General features: G+C 42.8%; 1 protein-coding gene and 1 long non-coding RNA gene across 2 annotated transcripts; one reads left to right on the plus strand and one right to left on the minus strand.

Annotated features, from left to right (window-relative positions):
- Positions 1-1,166: 1,166 nt before the first annotated feature.
- On the plus strand, positions 1,167-7,617 carry LOC124196004. The gene is made up of 5 exons (XR_006875527.1): positions 1,167-1,322; positions 1,496-1,589; positions 1,804-1,950; positions 5,285-5,392; positions 5,605-7,617. It is a non-coding gene; the product is annotated as an uncharacterized LOC124196004 (long non-coding RNA).
- Positions 7,618-7,764: 147 nt separating this feature from the next.
- Positions 7,765-8,880, minus strand: LOC124196002. Its single transcript, XM_046590754.1, has 3 exons — positions 8,719-8,880; positions 8,197-8,419; positions 7,765-8,065 (listed from the first exon to the last, which is right to left on the minus strand). Exons 1-3 carry the CDS (start codon positions 8,737-8,739, stop codon positions 7,953-7,955), a joined length of 357 nt encoding a protein of 118 aa, XP_046446710.1. The 5' UTR covers positions 8,740-8,880; the 3' UTR covers positions 7,765-7,952.
- Between the last annotated feature and the right edge of the window lie 8,412 nt (positions 8,881-17,292).

The following is a 17,292-nucleotide window of genomic DNA, read 5'->3' on the forward strand; positions in this document are numbered from 1 at the left end:
TTGGATCAACGGACGGCCAACAGATTCACACGCCCGACCCGTCTCTCCTCGGTCTGGCTAGCCATCACATGCGAACGTTCGCGCAAACGTTGAGCGATCCCGAATTCCGCCGCGGACTAACCCGACCAGACATAATCCGTCTAGTTGACGATTTCCGCCATGTACTCAACGATGCTCAAGTTATCGAAGCATTCGACGACCCCGCCTTTCGTACCCAGTTGAACGATCCCGAATTCGGTCGGACGTTCGACGACCCAGAAGTGAACCGCTTGCTGGGCATCCCCGAATTTCGTTGTGCCATGTACGAGACGGCTGGCGAGGTTTTGGACGACCAACAGTTTCTTTCCATTTTGAGCTCCCCTGATTCACGCCGGTTTTTCTTGGCTGATTTGTCTCTAGTACTCAACGGAAGTTAAACGAACCCCTTTACCGCCCACATGAAACAACACCAAGTATATTAGAGGGAATAGCAGTCAAATGTTTTTAGCGTCCAAGATACCACGACAAAATTACCCCTTCGATATCATCTCTCCATAAATTACGTGAGCTATTTGAAAATAAAAATGTCTTTCCAATAAATATTGTCCTTGTTTTAGTCACTTTGTATCCAACGCACTAGATTGAATGACGTACTATATATTCTTCTTATAGGGATTAATATGACGTACGCAAAAGCAATCTCGACCACTTCACATTAATCACGATTAGACGTCAAGTGTGAAGGGAAATCTCACCAGACCATAAAACACTAAATTAATATCAAGTACAGACTACAGATAATGTAATAACATTCAGACACACAATTTAATTTCTCTCATTTGCAAGGTTATAGTAAGACCGCAACAACTTTAACCTTCGGATAGTTCAAACCTTGCGTGCAAGAAAATATTAGCTTATTCCAACGTCTACCAATATAATGACATAAATTTAGAGATTCATTCGATGAAATTGAAATTTGAATTTGAAATTTTTGAGGCCTTTGAGGAAGCGCTGGCAATCACACCGCTTTTATCTTTTTTTGCGGTTTGGTTTTAGGGAAGGGGTCGATTTTCTTTGATTTTTTTATTTTGGCGGGATGTGGGAGGCGGGTGGGGGGGGGGGGGGGTATGTAATTAGAATATTTGTGTCGTCTGCTTTCTTTTGTTTCAGCACAGTTTCGAAAAAGCAAAAAGAGGTGAAGTTTCAGAAATTTTTTATCATTGAAAAATTGAACTCATCACTGGTATGGAAACGTGTACGTGGCTGCAGCAAGAGAAATAGCAGAACAAAATAAAAATTTGGTCGTCATGTCTCCATGCTCTCCACTCCCTGCTGTTTCTCAGGTAAATAAAAATAAGAATACGAATGAAATGATTTTGGGAGCTAATACAGAAGAGTTAAACCTGTTCCAAATGAGTGAAATGTTGGTGCCCGACTACATTGACTATTCAACATGCACGTTGTCGATGCATGGCAGAGTTTGTTTGCTCTGTGTAACCTTTAAACCTTTGTGCAGATTTCAGGCCTGAGCCAGCCATCGTAACCATAAGATGTCCCATATGTTTTAATACTGACCTGACATCACCAGCAATCTCTGCATCATCAATTGGGTAAAGATTTTTGTTACTTTTATTAACCTGTTACCTGCCGTAGATTTCAATGGTGCCTGAAACTTGCACAAAAGGACACATAAACCTTAAGTAATCCTGTTAGTCCTGTTATTAACAATAAGGGGTTACCACTGTCTTTCTAACTTTTCCTTACTTGTTGTCTTTGCAATATTATTTTCGTAACCCATTTTTTATTTTTTGTTTTCATAAACAGCTTATAGCGGTCCTCGTGTACACCACTAACCCATGTGAAGGTGTGTGTATATTCGCGATGACCCCCTTTTCCTATCCTGCCTGGCGTCAACTTTACTGAAGATGGAGCACTTGTGGAGGCCTGGCTGTGGATTTCCCAGGCTTAAAGGTAGGACGAATGTTTCTCTATTCTTCCTTTTTTTGACGATTTGGTGGCGATGGTTAAAAAACGTTACGGAGTACGATTATTCCTGAGATAGGCTTTTGACTGCAAGTTTTCTCTAGCCGTTTGTGTTATCTCAATCATGGTTAATTTGACAACTCGTTTGTAGAACGTCTTTAGATCAGGCTTGTTTTATACCTCACAAATTTGTCTGCGGGCAAACAATCAAGTTCCAAAAATTGTTTAATTTTAAACACTTCAAAACGATGTGCAAAGTCTATAAAATTGTACGTCCAAGAGGGACCAGCCGCCACAACGGCACCTCCTCGTTTTATTATTCCACGTTATTCATAAATCAGAAGCCAGTAGATCCTACGGTTTATACATAGTGCCGCCATACAAGGCGATTCATCAAAACGTAAGCCAACTTTGAATAATTTATGTCTTCCTAGCCTCCTGCGGGATTGCGTCTATGCTCAAACTTGGTACTGTAAATATATGGTCAATCCTTATTCCTACGCATAAGCGGATGGACTTTGCTCCCCACAGTGGCTTCATCAATTTCATCCGGTTGTTTGAGTTCCAAAAAACATTCTGAACTGCATAAATTCAATTTAAAAATGTCGTCTTGCGGGAATTGTAGACGATATACTTTTCCGTCATATTTCAGCCGAGTTTTATCAATTCGCTTGTGGTCCGTTTGATTTCAATGTGCTTGACTGAATTAAATCGCATCCGCCTAGGAGTCAATTGGGTGGAAATTGCATGACGTTTGGAAGCCGCTGGACTATCAGCAGTCCTCCCGTTTATGAAAGAAACTGTGTCATTGTCTGTGTTGTGACGTAATTTTGCCAAGCGTACACGCAACGTGATATTTCTTGACTCATTGTGTCTTTGAAGACATCGAATCTTGCCAGCCCCGTCCATCCCATTGGCCATTGCATTCATTGTATTCCTCAGCAACAACTATACCGCATTGCTGATAACAAAGACGCTATTCCATTAAAGTAATTCATTCAAACTTAGAGTAGTACATCAGCCCTTGTTGTCTGATTTTGCTCTGCTGCGTTGGGATTTTTTTGTCGATGGTCAATGGATTGGTTAATCACTTCCGTTTTTTCTTCAAAGTGAAGGATCGGCAAGATAAAGAGTCGGTCGATTTTGATAGGCAAGTCAATAACAATTTGATTCTTTGGCCTTGTCAGCCCTGATGGGGAAGGATCACCAATATCAAGAGGAAAAGTCGTAAATTTCAGTTGGCCCAGATGTCACGACCATTCTATACAAAATTTCGGGTTTATGTAGTTTAATTTTTCAACAGTCTGAAATGGAATCGAGTCCGGATTGGGTTTAAATTCTTAAACTTAATCAGAAATCCGCCTTGTACTTTCAACACAAGGCAACAAAATGCAACGAAATATGTATAAGACACCGCCGTTGGGAAATGGGAATTTGTTCTTGTAACTTCCACGAATGAGGACAAAACGAGTCGTAAATTTACATAATAATAGTATATTGTTCGTTTGACGAGTAAACTGGATAACCCCAGCAGCAGCAAGGAATAAAGGAATATATAGATCTTGATGCATGCCTTTCCGTGATGTTGTCGTGTGCTCATCAACAAGTTTCGAAGAAAAGTCATTGGCTCCCAAAAGTCTGTTGATGTAAATAACACGAAGTACTGTGCATAATAAGTTGGGAAATGCAATCAACTATCAGCTGGGAAATGTTCAGGATAATAAGGGCACGCGTCGATATTGTGACAGAAAAATTCAATGAAAAGGCCGCAGGGATCGTTTGTGTCATGTCGGAGTCCCTTTGAACTGGTAGAGGATCACCAAGTAAGTAATTGTCGTTCCAATTAGCTATTTACAGAGAGAGAGAGAGAGAGCAGACAAGAACGCATATATTATAGAATGAAAGTCAAAGGCGCGGCAGCAAGTCAAGTAATGACGCACATGTGTGACAAACACACTCGAAAGGATAAAAGGGCGGGGCTCACCTTTGGCAATAATTGACGCCTCAGATGGAACAGACCGTAGACGTCAAACGTCGGCGCCGTTTGTAAAACTTGACCGCCCAACATGAGTTGCTGCTTTGTGTGTACCGTCGACACATTTTCATGTCAAATGTCATTCCAGTCGATATAATTTAATTAAATAATAATTGCACATATACCTGCTGTTGGTGGAGCAAAGAATGGCTCGTTATGTGATCGCTTCCTACAGACGCCAGCGTCTTCAAACAAGCCAGTGCCTGAGATGATTGCCCAGCAAAACAAATTTTAAATGGGCGCCAGAATTAATTAAACTTAAACGGTTCAGCTCGTCACCTCGGATTGGATGCGATCGCAGGCGTAGCCGAGCAGAGCGAGACGTGCCACACATTCCAACTGGTAGAGGGCGACTTTGAGGAAGGAATACTCGCCCATGAGCAACATGAACGACGTGTTGACGAAGCCGGTGAAAGCGAAAACGACGTGGATGAGGGACAAGGCCTGGAAACGGCCATTCAGTTGATCGACGGTCTGACAGACGAGGCCGTGATTCGCTCGGATGTCGGCCAAGTCCAGGCTATTGGCCGCCTTAATGCTCCCGCCTTGCAGATAACCGGCCAGCCTCGAGTTGACGTGCTGGAAACTGCCGGCCAGGGCCAAAGCCGAGATGAAGAACAGGCAATAGCTGGCCATCGGGTAAAACATACAGAGTTCGCCCAAAATGGAAGAGCTAGTTTGAAACCAGTTCCATTTCTGTCGGTACAGCGTCATCGCGATTTGCACCGTTACCTGTGAATTGCACCAATTCATTTTATCTTTCAACAAATAGAGGAATTATACGGTAGTCATTTATTAGGGGGTGTATAATTTGGGCGGGTTTTCGGTCTTTTTGCGGGTTTTCGGTCTTTTTGCGGGTTTCATGCAAATTGTGATATGGATCTTGTCCGTGCAGGATAGGCTAAATCGAATTTGTTGAGACGAACAATTTGATATGAAAATAATGCGGTTGTGATTGAAGGAAGGGGTCGATTTTTCTACCGGGGGAATTATTATACCAAACAGAAATGGTATTAAATTTCAACTAAAATTATTCCCTCAACTTATTCGGTTAAAGTCGGTTAAAGTTCAAGGTTTTTATTGTTTTTATTGTTATACATTTATTTGTTTTTGATAACCGCCCTACTCCATGTTGTTTAGCGGGTAAATAAAACTAAGGATACAAATAGAATAATTGTTGGAGTTATAGGGGAGTTAGTTCCTGACTAGTCTTTGTCATGTGATTGCCCTGTCGATGCATGGCAGTTTGTTGGTACTATGTATAATTGTATATAACCTTTTTTTCAGATTCGAGCCAGCCATCATAAAACCACACAATATGCAAGTTTTTCTTGTGCAGGTGTTAACCTGTCACTGTCACCGTCACCCATCAACAATCTCAGGATCATTGCTTGGGTAATGATTTCTTTAATTTTAATTGACCTGTGGCCTACTAGATATTTGAATGCTGCATTATCTGCATCAATGCAGTGTATTACATGTAAACCTTTAATTCTCCCATCCAATTTATTAAAAATTGAGGTTTACCCAGTGTCTCGCTTTCAACTGTTTCTGACTTGTTGTTCCTGTCAATACTTATTCGTAACCCATTTTCTATTTTTATTTAGATAAAAAGCATCCCATTTGCACTGGAAAACTACCGATGTCAATCGAGTGACGGATCTCTCTTCTTCCCCTTTTTTAAAATGTCCTCGTGTACGCCCATGTGAATGTGGGTGTATTCACGAGGACACCCTTTTTACCCTATCCCGTCTGGTTGTAATTTCAACTCTTCAGCGGATGGATGGAGCAACTGACGAAGATGCCTGGCTGTATTTCCCAGGTATAAAGGTAGGACAAAATTGATCTCTTTTCCTTTTTGGCAATTTTGAGTGGCGTCGATTATAAATCGTAGTCACGGAGGATGTTTATTCCGGAGCTAGGCGGTTGACTGAAACTGTTTTCTCTCTCCGTTTTGGTTTTTTCTCAGTCAGGGTTCACTAAAAATCTCATTTGTCGAATGACTGCAGATCAGGCTTGTTTTATTTTGTACCTCACAACTTTTTCTGTGAGTAAACCATCACATTTGAAAAATATTTGAACCTCTTACGAAAGCGACGATGAGAGTAACGGCGATGAACGACATGCGGCGTAATTTGCGGTAATAGTGGGCGTCGTGTTCTAGGAGGCGCTCCAGCCGCTCGATGGCGGAAATGATTTCGGCGAAGCTGCCGAAGGTCATGCAATACAAAACCGCGTGAGCCAAAACGTTGCCAAGAAAGAAATTGATGTAATCAACGAATTCGTTCATGGTAGACAGTGTTAAGGTAGGAGCGTATTTCACGTAACGGTAGCCGTTCCATCCGATGTTGAACGTGAGGCAAACGGCGGCGTAGAAGCGTAGAAAATAGCGAGTCCCTCTTTTTCCTCTGACTAATTCATCATCCAGTTGGAAATGGATGCCGCAAAATTGCAGGAATTTCAGGATCGGCTCAACGGCTTCCGAGAACGAAGCCATTTTTGAAATGTCTCTCAGCTTCAAAGTGCGGCGCCAGCCAAACTGAACTGCTCATTTATCAATTTGACTCACTGGGGTTCCTCTCTTGGTGGGGTTGACGATTGCGCCGTGACGCCATAATGTCACCGCCGGCCTTTATAACCCCAATATCTTTGATGAATGGGCTGAAACTGTAAACGTCAATCTAAAAAAAAAGCCAACGCAATTTGTTAAATGGTTTTTTATTTATTTATTCTTATTTTCTCGAACGTTTTGTTGCGTCACGGCGTTTGACCTCGGTGACGATAGATAGCGCTATCGTGAGTTGCCCATCTTGGGACCTTATATAGCCTCATCTTTTTGTGATATCACCCGATGATTTATATCTCTCTCGCCCGAAAGAGATGACATACAAAAAGAGCTGCAACACAACATTTCATTGCCACGCACTCAGTGAATGATGATCGATCCCGTTTCAAATGCGTCCCACATGTAGAATATAGCCCACGATCTCATGATATAGGGAAGAAAAATATTGGACACAGAAGTTGCTAAAAAAGATATGCTGGGGGGTGACTTTTTTCTTTTCTTTCGAATGGGATCAAGATGCGATACATAACACGTTATAGCGAGGAAAAGGCAAGGCAAAAAAAATTAATGTATACCAAAAGACCTATTTCCCTAATGGAGCCGCCGACCCAGGGGAATGACAAGGCACAGCAGCGCCAACCGGAATATAAATATATAGATACTTATATATATATATATCTGGCAATATATAGAGCAGCAGCAATATAGCTGGTGATGGTTTCCAACACATCTCTCGCCCCACCCCTGCTGCTGCTCTATAGCTGGCTGTATTTTATATATCTATTTCTTTAGTTTTCTTCCCCGCACTATATACTATATGACAAGGGTACCTTTCGCGGGTGAGCGTGTACACATAAAAAAGGGGGGAAAATGATCAATACCAACCACTACTAGTATATAGTATGTGTGTACACCGGCTCACGCGTCCTGTGTACACACACACATATCTATCTGATGTAGACAGCGGTATATACTGAGAGTTTATACGAGCGGATAAAAAAAAGAGAAGAATAAGTCGACGACCGTGAACTTATTCACACGCTCACTCACGAATATTACATCTCGGCTCACATTGATATACACACGCGTCTATTTCGGTCTTTTTTTTATAAGGAAGAAACTGACGGGGATAATTTTCCTCTCAAAAAATCAAGGGAAAACGATTTGTGTTTCAAAAAAGAAAAATCAATTAATTCAAAAGGATTTCAATTTTCTATATTTGGCGCCCAAAAAGGGGAAAAAAATTTCAAATTGGATTGTCATGACGACAATTTGTAGTAAAGTGACAGGGTGATAGACGCGCACACATTTTATATAATATTAAATCAATCAATCAAAGCGTATTTTAAAAGCTCCGGGGTTGGTTTTCTCTATATCTTGTTGATCGAATTAAAGACGTAGTGAATTGATTTGCTGATCCACGCTGTGAATTTTCCGGATGAGGTTGGCTTTCTCCACTTGGAGTCGACTGCACTCTTCCTTCAATGAATGGCTATTTAGGACTGGGTTTATTTTTTCCGCCGTCCAGCAACAACAACAACAGCAGCGAAATTGCGATAGATAAATCCGGATAAATCAAATAAAAATCAGAGTAAATATAGATAGATGTTGTACTATAAACGTGTAGACTCACGGATTCGATTGGCGAAGGAGAATCGCGTATTGAAATTCCATCCGTGTCCGGCATTCTGGCACGGCTGGGTCGCGTAGTCCATATCCCTCAATCGCATTCGGTCCACTTCAAGTTTCTTGCAGACGGCGTCCAGCTCCGACTGCAGTCGACTCTTGTCCTGCAAAAGCCTCTCCTTCTGAAGGTTCTTGTTGGCCAGATTTCGGACGGCCTCCGCAAGATTTGTCTTTTGTTTTTCAAACCCCCCGCCGGACATAAAAATAAAAGAAACGACAATTGAACAAGAGCTGCGGTATTACTACTACTTGATGGCAAAGTTTGTACATGGCTGTATACATATTTACACAAGAGAGTAGAATGTAAATGAATTGATAGTCAACACAAAAGCAGCACGGGGGCGACTTTGTGCACGGCTATAAATATACACGCAAGCACAATCAAAACGAGTAGAGCGGGAATTACCCGTTTGCGTAATAGTCCATGTACATACAAATGCGTGGGTTTGCTGTCTGTCTGTGTGTTTACCTGTTCGCCGTAAGAATCCATCGATGCGCAGATAAATGCAGAGGAATAATAACAAAGAGTGATGCTGTATAGCTGCTGCTCTAATAAATTTGTGTAGGACGACGTGTGTTGCTGCTGCCGTTGTGTATCGATTGAATCTGGACCGGCAACTGATTTCTCCAGCTTTTAACAACTATCAAAGAACACACTGAAAGCTCTCTTTGAAGGCAGCCAACCAACCGGAACTGCACGAGCCTCCCCCCCCCTCCCACCCCTCCCACTCTTTTTTCTTTAAAGCGAATGAAATTTGAACGAATAGTTTGAGCCTCCTGTCTGCTGGCCCACACGTTCCAAGTATTTGGTGAATGTATCTAAACACCAAAGGCTTTTATTACTATTATAACATCACCATCTTTTTAAAACTGGTGCACGGTGATTGGGTGTAAAACAAGAGTGCGACGAAGATTCAACTTACAACCACAACACCACAGGAACCAGATCCTCATTCCCGCGTTGTGTTGTTTTACAGCGCCCGGCATCGTCTCCGGTTTCCGCGTTTGTGTTATTATTCCCATCTTGAAATTACAGAGAAAAGCTTCTCCTTTCTTTCTTCTACTCTGAAAGTTTAGACATAACTTCTATATATAATAGATCTATCCATTATTTGATGGTGTGGTGCAAAGAAAAGAGAAAAATATTATTGTGATACTCGGCTCGGCATCACGTCTCCCGATTTGTATCGCTCCGTTTCGGGTTACCCGACAGAGCACGAGCGGTGTAGTACACGACGCATTGACGACAAGGGGGGAGGAAAAAAAAGAAATAAAAGAAAATCGTTTTTTCCTTCCTTCTTCTTCTTCTTAGATATTTTCCACTGGTGCGTGTTTCGTTTCAACTAATTGGATTGCTCTGCTTTAGGCCTTTCAAGCTCTTATAAGGAACATTTCTTCCAGTGTAGTTTCTTTTTCCAGTTGCCCAGTCATTGGTCAATTGTATCTCTCTTGTGTACACACAGAACAGGACGGGCTGAAATAATATCGACTGTGACTGGCCCGTTTGTTGTGTAGTGTATAGACTCGTCTCTGCTGAGCTCTCCTGGACATGCCGACCACTTTGATGTCGTGAATAGATGAGTCTGGACGGGCAGGAGTGCCCGTTTCTCTCTCTATACTGCTGTCTCTATGCGCATTGACTAATTCCAAATGTCCAAGTTTGTAGGACTCGTTAATGAAGCGGCGCAGGCAGCAGCATCCCAGTGCTGCTGGCCCTCATTATACGCCCGTCTATATTCGCCCGCCGCTGCGACGGGAGAATGACGCGTGTCAAGAGTCGACAATATAAGTTGAGGGACCCAAAGAACGCCCCCCGTTGTACAGCACTGCCAGGAGGAGGAAGCAGGAGCTATTACCAGCAGTTTCTAGAGCATCAGAGAGTTTGATGGTGGGCAAAGTTAACTGTCCAGCGCCACCGCCGCCATCCCAGTAGCAGCAGACTCACGCGTGCGATGCCAAAGGAGAGAAAAGCCCAGCAGCAGCAGCAGAGGCTCCTTTCATCTCTTTTCATAGTCCTCACCTTATCGATCGCTGACGAGAAGTTGTGTCTCTTTTATTTCGATTATTTCCACGAAATTATTCTCCCAACAAATTGAACGTTCACCTTCCCGAAATTTGGCCGGTCAATCGCTCACTTTTGGATGGAGTTAATCGAGTAAAGATTTGTAGTTTATAGCTTGCGATGGACGGTGTTATCCATTTGATGCTGAAGGAGTTTGTCTCCTCCGCCCACGCATCACACAGCTGGATTGAACGCACCTCTTTATCTCTCTTCTCTGTAGACAAATAAAGGAGCATCAGAGATATTAAAGGGGGGATCGCGGGGATTGCTTTTTTTCGCCTTCTTGCCCGTCAAAACTTTCCTGCCAAGGAGCAGCAAGGAGCTGCTGCCTTTGGAAAAAAATAAATAAATATAGACAAGTTTCAGGATAGGAGCTCTCTCTCTCTCATCGCTAGGGAATTCCTATCGTTGCTGCAGTCTATATAGAAGCTCCTTCATCTATTTCCCAACTGATTGTCCTCCTCCTATACACACGGCCCCGCTCGTTTTCTCTCTTCTCTCTCTGGCAGGATATATCACAAAGTCGAAGATGCTCCTGGCTCCTGTGTTAGTAGCAGTAGTAGTTGTGTATAGTCTATAGTATGTTGGTAATTGAAATTCCTGGCAATCTTCGTGTCTAACGCTATAGACGCGGGAGAGAGGGAAAAGAAAAAAAAAAAAAACCTTGTGAGGGACACATAAGAGCACCGATCCTTCCCCCTGCTCGTTTCTATCCCTCCCTCCTTTTCTTAGCCAGACGCAAACGTTCTTCCAATTCTCTCTCCCTCTCCTTAATATCATTCGACTATTATACGGTGCTCCTGCTGTATAGTACTTTTCCACCCACCCTCCACCCCCTCCTTCTTTCTCTCTCTCTCTTGCTCCTGCCAAAACAGACAGACAGCAGACGTGTGCGTTCTATATCCCAGCAGCAGTGGTACACACACACACATTGGAGCGATATCAACTTGGTATATTAGTCTCCAGAGGGGTTTGCTATATCCAGCCGATGGCTTTCGAGTCTTACAGTTAGAGACACACAACTTTTGGGCGAATGTAATATGTAGTAGGTCCTTATTATAAAAGCGCTCGATTTCACCCTCTGCCAGTTATGATTAGAGTGTATGAAACATCACGAAAAAGAGTGTTGAATCCTGACATTCGATTTGCATCCGGCTCCTGGATTGAGAATCTTTCAGTCTCACAAGGATCGGCGTATATAAGTATATACTGTAGACTTCCAGGAATGTTGCTGGTCTGAGGGCTATAGGGGGAGATGAATCAAAGAGGACGACCAAATCATCATCGTGCCGATGTTGGGCTCAATCATCCCCAAACCGAGTCGTCACGTGGCGCGTTCCTTTTCTATCACGTCAATAACAGGAGCCGCCCCTTCCTTTTTCTCTCTCTCTGTCGTCCGTGTGTGTTATGATATGTCACGATCATCCACCTTCTATATCTCCCCCTCCCCCTTTTCATATGGATACAAATGCAGCGGCTATGATTGCGCGATAAAAAAGAGAAGAATGACAAAAGGATGTACGTAACGTGCGTACGTAAGAAGAAGAAGCGTTTCAATCAATACATAATAATACACTCGTGACCGGTTCGTTTTCATCCAAAAGTCTAAAAAAAAGAGAAAAGAGAAACCCTTTTTTTCTCTTTTTTTATTATTGGGTGTGTCCCCCCATCTGTCCGTGCCTATTGTTCACGTACAAAACTTTTTTTTCCGAGAGAAAGGGGAGAGATGGCCATGACGTTTTTGCTGGGCATCCCGAAAATAAATAATAAAAAACGCGTCTGAAAAAGAGTAAAGAGTAGAGAGAGATGAGAAGTTGTATCTCCTTTTTATGATGTCGAGTAATACAGAGCGCCTGTCCGTGTCTACTATATAGAGGAGAGAGAGAGAGAGATAAAGGCGCGCGGTTTAAATCGATGGAGAGGCCATAGGCGATCGTCGGATATAGAGAGTCGTCAATATCTATCTATCTACTCTTTATATGTGTGTGTGTGTGTGTGTACTTTGGATATATAGTACATAACGACATGGCGAATGAAAAAAAAAAGTAAGAAAATCTCTCAAAAGAAAAAGCTCGGGGGGTTCGAGAGCGGGGAGAGAGAGATGGCCGATGATTGCCAATGTTCCACAGCTCTAGACACATTTTTGGTCGATGGCTCTTTGATGTTCGAACTCTGACTACGTGTAGACACACACACTGTGAATGTGTGTGCTGTGTGTGATGTTATCGTCCGTTTCGACTTCTTCTTTTTCTTCTTTGTACCTTTGCGTTTATTTTCATCCTCTTTTCCTTTTTTCTTGGGAGATATTTCTGGCTCTTTTGTGTCCTGTCGGAATAGATATTCACGTTGAAATTTGTTCTTCATCATTTCAGTTGGCACAGAGACGCTAGAGACGCCAGGAGCAGTCATTAGCCGGAAGAAGTCGGGTTACATATATTTCGAATCTGTTCTCTATTAAAAAAAAGGAACAAAAGCAGCAGCAGCAGCAGCAGAAACTGTACAAACATGAAATCCCAGCCCAGCTTTGCATTTCTCTAGAAAAGAAAAGGTCTATATAGAGTCGTCGTACCCTATACACTATTTGTTAGATCTAGCTTTGATAATAATGAGGATTGACGTCACATAGATGTAGAAGACATTATATAGCGAACTAGATTCTCGCCGTGAAAAAATAATGAAGCGACGACATACGCATTTCTATTTATCAAATGGAGGAAAATGTTGGAGAGAAAAAAACACGAACGACGCGGCACTGGCACCCGCCAAACGGGCCGTCGAGTGTGTCAAGAAAAAACCTTAGACTGCTGTGACGTTTGTATACCGTAGCACAGCAGACGGACGGGAGGTTGAAGTGATTTGAATATATTTAAGAAAGTTTTCTTGACGTTGAGAGAACTGTGAAGAGCGCGCCCAGCAACTTTCCTCTTTCGTTTTTATTCCAGTCGCCAAAACTTGATAATTCTCTTCTCCTTTTTCCCTAGCTGCTGCTGCTGTACTGCTGGGGTGTGTAGACACTAACAACACAGTTCAGGGTCTCTCCATCTTGTTTCATGTATATCTTGAAGTGGAGGAGCTGGGCGGACGGCGACAACTTCAAAAAGTCATCGTGATGATGACAACGTTTCCAACAAACTTCCGCCTTTCTTTTTCTTCTTTTTCTCCTGACAGACAGGAGGAAAAAGAATCGATCGATCAAAAGAATTTTGATTCTTGTCTCTGAAAGCCTTTGCTCTAATTGGGATGTCTTGTAATAGGAGCGGCGGCCTATAAATATGATGATACAACAAACGCCAGCAGCCTCATCTGCGGGCGTTTGTTGCATTGCATTTATGGATTTCTGTGTCTAGTAGCTACATAGTACAGTCTAGTCGTGTTTGTTTTCCTTTATTTTTCTGCGGCAGCCGCTTCCCTTCGCACAGCTGTGCGCTCGCCCAGCAGCAGAGGAAGAAGAATAAAGTGTCTAATATAGTACACACAGAGCACAGGGTCTTGATGTGTTGTGATAGCCGAAGGAGGTACAGACGGGAGCAAAAATGGTGAGAGGGGTTCCTTATTTTCTCGTCGCTTTTGTGGGTAGAGCCAGAAATAAAAGGGGGGCAGGCACATGTTACAAGACCTCCATCTATATATCCCTCGTCGCAGATATTATATATAGCAAGCATCGGTGTAGGAGGGGTGGGTGGGGAGATGTACTATGTACTTTTGTATTCAGGTCGGATGCGATCTTGATGTCGACGCGTGCGGCGCCTTGACAAAATCTTTGGCTAGGGGGAAAAAGGGGTCGACGTCGGTGGCGTCGGCGGTGAGTCAACGGAGATTGTCGGCGACCCGGGGATTTTGACGGATGTGTCAAAATGCCAAGAAGAAGACGAACGTGCACAATGCAAACACACACAAAAAAAGCAAAAGCAACCCAAGACCCCCTAGCCTGTTTAGTGTCGCAAAGCCCCTTTGGATCTATAAAACATCTCAAATACATACACGGCCACTTTCGAATAAATGCTGTAATCCATCCGCATTTCCACGCTAAATCGATGAAAACATCGCATTTTGCATCTCATTATTGAGGAAAAAATTCCTGACGTCTATACTACATCGATCGATAAAAAACAGTCTACAACATCCTTAGTTGTAAACTCTAATGAAATCAAATTGCGTGGGTCCAATAGAAAAGAAGAGCGGGAAATTGATCAAAAGTGCGAGCGCTGTTTTCCCTTTATTTTTTTTTATTATTTGCCCTTAACTAGATAAGAGCGCAGCAGGAAACTTGCAACTACTCTTGATAGAAGCGGTCGGGACTCGGGTCGGGAAAGAGAAAAAAAGTTTCGGGTTAGTAATCAGTTGATGGACTGGTCTATTCTCCTGCTGCTGCTGCTGCTGCTGTGTATCTCGTCGGATGTGCGCACGTATCAACTCAATAGACGAGTGGGAGAGATGAGCGAAAAGAGGGAAAAAAAAGGGACGACAGAAATCAATAACGAAAAAAAGTTTCTTTTTTGAAAAAAGGGTTTATTTCTTTTTTTTTTTCTTTTTCATTATATAATATCGATCGTCGCTAAATAAAAGTCTGTCTTTTTTTGTCACACAGCAGATAGATATTTAGATATGGTATTTCCTTATATTATCCATTTCTTCGACGTTGTATAATTCCTTGTCTATCAGGATTCCATTCGTCAATCAGATTTCCTCTTTTCTTCCGGGTTTTTTTCTTTGATCCTGTTTTTTTTTTTAAAATCCTGTTCAATCCTTGACTCGTTGTTATAACTATAGCTCACAAGTCTGGGCTAATTTATTAGATTTTCCCCCTACGGTCGTCTTCGTTCAGAAAAATTCTGCGCATAGACAAACAAAAAATGTCGTATAGTACATCCATCGGGTCACAACTTTTTGGCTGTTGGGATGGAGAGGAAACAGATATCCCTTTTCATTTGTAGCAGCAGCAGCCCGACATATACACACACGCAGTTGGGCAGTGCACTATATATGCAGTACACACACACATGGATGTAGAGTAGAGTCGGATGGGGCCATCTTTTATTCAAAAGCTGAGCTGCTGCTGCTGCTGGGTTGTATAGGATAGAAGCGACGCTCTGACTACTTGATACATGACGGCCTGCAACGAGACGGACGAATAAAAAAGGGTGGGGGGGGGAAGAAGAGGCTTTCCGGCCTGGCTTCTTCTTCTTTTCTATTCCGGCGCTCTCTTAATATATATGTATGTACTTTTTGAAGCTGTCTGTGTGTACAGTATATATATCTGCTTGAGATTTATATATGTGGGACGCTCGTCGGTCACGGTTGGTGTGCGGTTTGCATTGGTTTCTATCTCTTTTTTCTTTTCCCGTGTGTCAACACATCCACTCATATATACAGCCGGGCAAAAGGGGAGCCAGAGCATTCCAGATTGATATTCTCCTGGCCCGCCGTATCCAATTTCTCCTGATTCTTTCTGATTCGCAGCCGGCCAGCATCCAGGGGGGACGACAACAACAACAACATCAACAACCGGCGTCACATTTTTCACTGCTGCCACTGGTGCGATAAGGAGAAGCGGAGAATCTCACTAGGGTCAAATTATTATAGAGGGGCTCCTGGAATATCTAACGGATCAAAGTCCCAGCCAGTGGCGGAGTGGGAGCCACACCATTTATTCAAAAAGTTGATGACGTGATCCCACCCGTTCTCCCTTTTTTAAACCAAACCAAATTGAGGACGAGATATACAACAAAGTTCTTCTCCTTTTTGACGTGGGTGTGTGTGTCCCTGCAGCAGTGCAGCAGCACAATTCAGCGCGTACGAAATGCTGAATGAATTCCTAATTAAACGGAGCAGCGGCTCGCAAGAGATCCTCTGCTGCGTCTACTACATAGTCCCCCGCATCTTTTCACATAGATGCCCTGTAGTGGTGGTGTAAATAGTACATGGATGTTGTTAATCAAGTTCCTTCGTCAGAATTGCCAGCTCCTTTTCTACGTTCAGTACACACACGTACAAATTTATAGATAAATTTCTCGTCATATCTTCCAAGCTTTTGAGAGATGTAGCCGCCGGCGTTTCTCTCCTAGTACATGTCGACTCAAAAAGCCAATCAAGAAATCAAATCTTGTCCTCAGGAAATGTGGAATCAGATTACATCATCATAGACGTACGGAATATAATTTGATTTCTATACTACTAGGGGTAGGTCAATTGACGAGGAATTAGACGCGCCCATTTCAACCCGAAAAAAAGAAAACGGGTCGGGAAAATGAATTTGACGTTCGTTTCGTTTGAGGGCCAGAGAATATTAGGAAGACGATTCGATAGATTCAACTCCGCTCCAATGGTCTTCCTTCCTCCCTGAACCCCAGAATTCAATAATTATAACAATAGGAAATAAAGAAGTAGAGGGGGGAAAAGAAAGAAAAAAATGGGATTTTTTGGTGATCCTGTTTAATAAAGCCGAGCTCGCGGCTCTTCATGACGTTGTGGAGCGAATTGGCTCATTTGAAAGTCGTCGACTGAATCATCTAAAAACGCACACGACTTGACAAAAGGAGGGTTTCTTCTTTTCTTTTCTTGATTTCCTGTTCCGATATTATGAAGTATTATACAGCCTGGTGATCCTGCCATCATTGATTGGGCGCCAAAGTTCAACTTGAAAGACGCGCCCAGGCTCATCTTTTTTTTCCCTCTTCTCAATTCTCATAGAAAATAAAAAGCGCTGGCTAATTGGATGGGCACGCACACACAGAACCGACGTCTATGATATGGCGGGAGGAGCTTTTCAAACATGGCAACTTTGTGTGTGTGTGCCTTGTAGACTAGATTTTTCACAAAGCCCCTCCCAACCAAAAAAGAGACTTTGCGGGGATCTCTAACTGCCGAAATGCGCATAGTATAAATCTCATCTCTCTCTCTCGGCTGCGCTATACTGCTCTTGTCTAGATTTTTAGCCCGCAACATCTATTCCACACAGCCTTGCTACGTCAGATATACAGT

Source organism: Daphnia pulex, chromosome 6, assembly GCF_021134715.1.
Source record: "Daphnia pulex isolate KAP4 chromosome 6, ASM2113471v1".
Classification (NCBI taxonomy): Eukaryota; Metazoa; Arthropoda; class Branchiopoda; order Diplostraca; family Daphniidae; genus Daphnia; species Daphnia pulex.

Excerpts from the sequence above, each read along its gene's own strand:
- LOC124196002 (XM_046590754.1), bottom strand. The coding sequence starts at position 8,739 with ATGGATTCTTACGGCGAACAG. Across the intron at positions 8,420-8,718 it reads TGGATTCTTACGGCGAACAG|ACAAATCTTGCGGAGGCCGT; the intron begins GTAAACACACAG and ends GAAAAACAAAAG. Across the intron at positions 8,066-8,196 it reads CTCCTTCGCCAATCGAATCC|TCCTAAATAGCCATTCATTG; the intron begins GTGAGTCTACAC and ends AAATAAACCCAG.